Source organism: Crinia signifera, chromosome 1 (assembly GCF_055691185.1).
Source record: "Crinia signifera chromosome 1, ASM5569118v1, whole genome shotgun sequence".
Taxonomy (NCBI): Eukaryota; Metazoa; Chordata; class Amphibia; order Anura; family Myobatrachidae; genus Crinia; species Crinia signifera.
This window is the reverse complement of record NC_139217.1, coordinates 43,133,140-43,140,148: the sequence shown is the minus strand read 5'-3', so window position 1 is coordinate 43,140,148 and position 7,009 is coordinate 43,133,140. Positions and strand designations below refer to the sequence as shown.

Sequence of the window (7,009 nt, the reverse complement as noted above, 5' to 3'; positions counted from 1 at the left end):
TCGCGGGGGGGTTCTTTTTGCCGCGAATCGCGGGAGGGAGGTCGCCGGGGGGTGTGTTTTTTCCGCGAATCGGGGGGGGGGTCACGGGGGAGGGTTTGCCGCGATTCGCGGGAGGGGGGGGTCGCGGGGTGGTGGTTATGCTGCGAATTGCGGGAGGGGTCGTGGGGGGGTTCTTTTTGCAGCGAATCGCGGGAGGGGGGGTCGCGGGGGTGTTTTTGCTGCGAATCGCGGTAGGGGCGGTCGCGGGGGAGCGGGTGTTTTTGCCGCGAATCGCGGGAGGGGGGGGGGCGCGTGGGGGGGGGAGGTTTTGCCGCAAATCGCGGGCGGGGGGCGCTCACCTGGTGGCTGTGGAGTAGCAGTGCTGGGCAACATGGGAAGGCAGTGGGTGTCTGGCACTGTCTGTGGGCTCACTGGGCTGGTTCTCTGTCACATACCTCCCAACATGACCCTCTCCAGGAGGGACACAATGCTCTGTTTCTAGACTTCCCCTTAATGTATGATTGCCATCACCTGTTTTAAACAGGTTAATTTCTCAGAAAGGTGTTCAGCACAGATGAAGGCAATCACACATTAAGAGGAAAGTCCAGGAACAGAGCGTTATAGACACAGACAACCACTTTGAGTGACAGATGTAGCCAAATATATAGGAGATACTAGGTGATTCATCGCGCCCTACGGGCGCTCTTCACACCGTCGTAAGGGGCTGCGCCCCCTTAATTTGTGAATGTTTGTATATGAGAAATATGGTTAGAATTGTATGAAAGATGCCCTGTATTGCAACTTAGGTGTCCGCGAATCGCGGGAGGGGGGGTCGCGGGGGGTGCCGCGAATTGCAGGAGGGGGGGTCGCGGGGGGTGCCACGAATTGCAGGAGGGGGGGTTGTGGGGGGGTGGATGCTGCGAATCGCGGGAGGGGAGGGATTGCAGAGAATCGCGGGAGGGGGGTCGCGGGGTGGGTTGCCGCAAATCGCGGGAGGGGGGTTACGGGGGCGGGGGTTGCGGCGAATCATGGGAGGGGGGGTCGCGGGGGGTGTGCCGTGAATCACGGGAGGGGGGGTCACGGGGTGAAGTGCCGAGAATCGCGGGGGTGTGTGTGTGTGTGCCGTGAATCGCGGGAGTGGGGGTTGCGGTGGGGGGGTGTGATGCGAATCGCCACAAGAAAAAATCAACACAGAAAGGTCAACACATGTAAATGTTGACATAAGTGTGCCACTTCATTGGTGTCCATGTTGACACATGACAATGAATATGAAAACATTAAAAAAATGAAAAATAAATCTTCAAAAACTCATGTCAACCTTTTTCATTGTCGACCATAGCCATGTCAGTGTTTTGCATGTGCCATTTAATCCTGGGGCTGTCGCGAATCGCGGGGGGGTGCCGCGAATTGCGGGAGGGGGGGTTGCGGGGGGTGGTTGCCGCCAATCGTGCAAGGGGGGGTCGCGGGGGGGTTCTTTTTGCCGCGAATCGCGGGAGGGAGGTCGCGCGGGGGGGGTGTTTTTTCTGCAAATCGGGGGGGGTCGCGGGGGAGGGTTTGCCGCGAATTGCGGGAGGGGTCGTGGGGGGTTTCTTTTTGCAGCGAATCGCGGGAGGGGGGGTCGCGGGGGTGTTTTTGCTGCGAATCGCGGTAGGGGGGGTCGTGGGGGAGCGGGTGTTTTTGCCGCGAATCGTGGGAGGGAGGGGGGCGCGCGGGGGGGCGGTTTTGCCGCAAATCGCGGGAGGGGGGTCGCGGGGGTGTTTTTGCCGCGAATCGCGGGAGGGGGGCGCTCACCTGGTGGCTGTGGAGTAGCAGTGCTGGGCAACATGGGAAGGCAGAGGGTGTCTGGCACTGTCTGTGGGCTCACTGGGCTGGTTCTCTGTCACATACCTCCCAACATGACCCTCTCCAGGAGGGACACAATGCTCTGTTTCTAGACTTCCCCTTAATGTATGATTGCCATCACCTGTTTTAAACAGGTTAATTTCTCAGAAACGTGTTCAGCACAGATGAAGGCAATCACACATTAAGAGGAAAGTCCAGGAACAGAGCGTTATAGACACAGACACACACTTTGAGTGACAGATGTAGCCAAATATATAGGAGATATATATATATATGCAGTGGCGTAACTATAGCTCCGCATCCCCCGCAGTGGCGGTGGGGCACAGAGAAATTGGGGGCGCCGCCGGGGGGGCTGCGGGGCTATAGTTACCCGTGGTCTGCGTCTCGCCCGGCTCTCTGTCGGGACCTTCCTGACGTCACGGTCCCGGCCGGCTCCTGCTGCAATGAAAACTGACAATTAGAAAATGGCTGCCCCCATACTGCAGACAGTTTTCTGTCTGCAGTATGGGGGCAGCCATTTTCTAAGAGTCCGTTTTCATTGTAGCAGCAGGAGCCGGCCGGGACCGTGACGTCAGGAAGGTCCCGACAGAGAGCCGGGCGAGACGCAGACCGCGGGTAAGAAGGGGGGGGCAGGTTAGGTGTGTGTGGGGGGGGGGCGCCGAATAACGTGCGGCGGGGGGGCGCTAAATAGTTAGTTACGCCCCTGTATATATGTGTATGTGTACTTATATATATATATATATAATCCCCCCCTTTCTTTGCTCTTCCCAGCCTTTCATTCCTTACACTCCCCTTTACCCCGCCCACCCCTGTCATGTCCCCCCCCCCATAATGTGTAATGGGCATCACGTGTGTCAAATAATGTGTAATAATGTGTAATGGGCAACACGGTGTGTGGCTTAATGTGTAATGGGCATGACGGTCTGAGATGTAATGGGCATCACGGTGTGAGGCACAACGTCTAATGGGTATCACAGTGTGAGGCGCACTTGTAATGGGTATCACGGTGTGAGGTGCAACATGTAATGGGCCTTATGGTGTGTGGCATAATTTGTAATGGGTATTACTTGTGTCAAATAATGTGTAATGGGCATCACTTGTGTCAAATAATGTGTCTGGCATCATAGTCTGAGACGTAATGGGCATAACCGTGTGAGGCACAACATGTAATGGGCATTATGGCATGCGGTATACTATGTAATGTCTGTGTGACATGTAATATGCATTACGGTGTAAATTTTAGGCGTGCACACTGTCTCTATGGTCCCTATTTTACAAAAATTTGTCAAGCCCTGGCATGTGGAATGGGCATTACTGTGTCATGAGCATTATGGTGTGTGGCATTATGTGGAATGAGCATTATGTTGGATGGCATTATGTGGAATGGGCATTACTGTGCAATGCATTATATGTAATGGGCATTACTGTGTGTGGCATTATGTGTAATGGGCATTACAGTGTAAATTTTTGCAGCGCACCTTCGGCACGCACTGTCCCTGTTTTTAGTATTCTGAGGTGCGTATACATAACTAAGGGGTTTATTCTAGTTCATTCTTTCTGACAAAATCCTTCTTAGATGGATTTAATGTGCAATGCAGGGGGGCAGATGTAACATGTGCAGAGAGAATTAGATTTGGGTGAGTTTTTTTGTTTCTGTGAAGGAAAATACTGACTGCATGATTTTACACTGCAATATAGATCTCACTTTGAAGAAAAAACCCACCCAAATCTAATTCTCTCTGCACAAGTTACATCTGCCCCACCCGCAGTGCACATGGTTTTGTCCATCTAAGAAGGATTTTGTCAGAAAGAATGAACTAGAATAACCCCCTAAGTCACCTATTTAGTTTGCATTGATACCCATAGGCGGCGATGGACACGCCCCCTCATGGTGCACCCCCTAAGAAAATGGGCTGCGCACGCCTATGATTATGTCTATCTGTAACCTTGTAAGTATTACTTCAGATTGTGGCACTCATTGAAATTAAGAAAGGTATGTTGAGCTATAACACAGTGTAAAAATCATTTCATTTCAGCAGCCTGTTACATAGGATTTTGGCCATTTTTGCTCAGCTGCACGTGGATATGCACCAGTCCACATCCATACACACAGCGAATGCATTGATTCACAAGATGGTATTTTACTGGAGCGAAACAGAGGCTGGTCTGATAATGGCAGTAACTATTTGTGCCCATGCAATCTGGTCTGAATTGGGTCCATATTAGTCCAATGGACACAAAAGCTGATCAATGTGTAAAAACATGAAATAAAAAAATGTCATACTCCCTTCCCCAGGGTCCACTGATCAGTGCTCCAGTGTGGGCTGCCGGTCATTGAGGCTACCTTCAGCTCATGTGACCCCTGGTACCAGTGGTGGAACTAGAGGATCGTGGGCCCCAGTGCAAAAAAATGCTTTGCCCCCCCCCCCCCCTCCCCCGCAACACACACAAAAAAAGCACCATATTTATTTTTGTTTTGTTTAATTCAAACTTTAAGAATTATAAGTATGAATATATACCATAAAAACTATGAGGAATAACGCCATAACAAAACTTTCTTCAACTTCAAAAAAAACATCTTGTGCTTACATTTATTTATTGAAATTATTTGTAGGAGATGTATGTCCATTTTAAAAGAAAGGTCCAAATAAACATCTGAGTTCTTCATGTCGGAAACAAAAAGATACGCTCCTCAGTATGCTTTAGCTGTCAATAGCTCATTGTTCAGCAGGAACTGCAATGAAATTCAAACAAATTCAGCACCAGAGGGAAGAGAAGGCAGACAAGTCCAAAACCTGCTGATCCAGAAGTCAATACTGACTTTTCTACTCAAAACTATGTCTGGAAATTCATCTTTCTGGCTTTTCGTTCAGCGAATTCATCAATGATCATTTCCAGTGTTATTTTTTTAGCCCTCTCATTTTCAATGGACAATATTGCTAATCCTTGTAGCCTTTCCTGTCCCATGGTGCTGCGTAGGTAGTTCTTAATCAGTTTTAGCTTTGAGAAGGAACGTTCAGCAGTCGCTACGGTTATTGGGATGGACAGAAATAAAATAATTGCTGTACATACTTCTGAAAAACTTGAGGCTAAAAAACTATTATGAACTATAAGTAGCTTTGCCAAGTCTTCCACTGTAGCCGATTTTGATATTTCTGCTTTTAAACATGCCCTAAATGCAAGCAATTGTCCTGGGAAAGAATTAGAAAAGTCCTTGGAGAAATGTTTCACTAACTTTTCAGCATCTTTATAGAGCTCGTCATCTGCTGCTGTCACAAGTGTATTTGGTAGAATGCATTTAAACTTTTGGACTGTGGCATTCAGACTTTGAAATCGATTTGACAGTTGGGTCACAATTATATCCAAACAACCATAGAAAACGTTCACTTTAAAGTATCTCTCAGGATCATTCAGTCTTTCATCCTCACATAACTCATCAAACTGTCTTTTTACGGTCTTCCCCCTTTTTGATGTAAACTTGACCTCCACACTCCACATTTGAGACATGTTGACTGCGATGTTTTTAGCTTCTTCAAAATTGTTTCTAAATAACCTCAGTGACTCTGTCGCATTACTAATTAACTTTGCCGCATTTTCTAACTGAGTCTCTTTTGCTTGTATGCATTTAGAAACAGTATTGACAGTTTCCACAATCTTTTTTTGAAGCACGATCAGTAACACAAACTCAAAACACCCTAACATTTTCTTCAGACTAGAGGCTTCATTACATTCATCCTTGTTTTTGCTGATAAGGATTATTTTTGACAGAGCCTTCATTATGTCCTTATACCGGAATCTCAAAGCAGTAAGTGAGTCGTTCCTTGAAGACCAGCGTGTTGGACATAATTTTTTTAAAATAATATCACTTCCAGTCTCGAAGAGAGATGCTAATTCAGATAACATTGCCCATCGTTTGATACTATGGCCAAAGAAAGTGTATACTCTTTCCGGAACGTCGTAGAATTTTTTTACTTCAGGTATACCCTGAACACAGTCATTAAGTGCAAGATTCAGTTTGTGGGCAGCACAATGTACATATTCTGCACTAGGTTCCCTCCTAGAGATTCTAGCTTGCACTCCAGAATAAATTCCGCTCATATTTGCTGCACCATCATACCCTTGACCGCGACACTTTGCTAGATCCAAGCCTTTTCTCTCAATGGAGTTCACTATTTCTTTCTCAAGACCAGCAGCAGTTTGATCCAATATTTCATGAAACCCTAAAAAGGATTCCTTGATTTGAACGTTAGTTATTAAGTTCAGTTCATTGGTTTCAACTTTCACATAACAAAATACTTGGCTAAGTTGATCAGTTTTTGAAATATCCTGTGTTGTGTCCATAATGATAGAGAAAAATGGTGCAGCTTTGATTTCTTCAACAATGTCATTCTCTATCCTTTTAGACAGAATTTCAATAAGCTCGTCTTGTATTTTATGGCTCAAATAGCGAACTGAACCTTTGGGCATGCTTATTAGCTGCTTCAAAACAGGGTCATAATTTGCCAAGAGTTCAACAATTGACAGAAAATTCCCACTGTTAAGATTCCCTAAAACTTCCCTGTGCCCTGTGAAAGGGAGGTTACACATCGCCAATGTTAAGGTGACATTAATAAGACGATCTAATACTTGTCTCCAAAAGTTCTTAGCTTTTAGGATTTCTCTTTCATTTTCTTCATCGATAGTGCTATGCATTCGCCAGTGCTGAAATACCATGCAAGCATTTAGGTGTTGTTGGGATTTTTCATGACTAATTATCCGATCCGTCAAATGACGCCAATCTCTTACGCCACTAACCCATGCTTCTTTATACGTGGTAGAGCTGCGGTCAGCAAACAGCCAACATGGCTCACAGTATGCACTGTCCAATTTTGGTTAATAACAAAGCCATGCACGGGGGATGACTACTCCAGCCTTGGTTGTCATACTGTAATATGTTTTTGAAAAACATCTTCCTCCTTGCTTTTCATCTCTAGGAAAAAGCAATTCGGGCTTGCATGATCCCTGGGAAATGATGTATCTTTTTGTCTTACTATCTGTGATCTCTAAGGGAAAATCTGCACAATCTGTGGGATACTGACTTATTTTATACTGAAGCAGGGGCGGATTGGCCTACCGGGAAACCGGGCTGTTTCCCGGTGGGCCGGCATGTTTTGGAGTGTAACCGGCCGTTTTCTTCCTTTACAGGGCC

The 7,009-nt window shown here is 47.0% G+C and overlaps 1 protein-coding gene across 1 annotated transcript; it reads right to left on the bottom strand.

Annotated features, from left to right (window-relative positions):
* Positions 1-4,656: 4,656 nt before the first annotated feature.
* Positions 4,657-6,513, bottom strand: LOC146078771 (zinc finger MYM-type protein 1-like). Its single transcript, XM_083186135.1, has one exon. The coding sequence runs from the start codon at positions 6,511-6,513 to the stop codon at positions 4,657-4,659; it is 1,857 nt and encodes a 618-aa protein (XP_083042261.1).
* Positions 6,514-7,009: the final 496 nt, after the last annotated feature.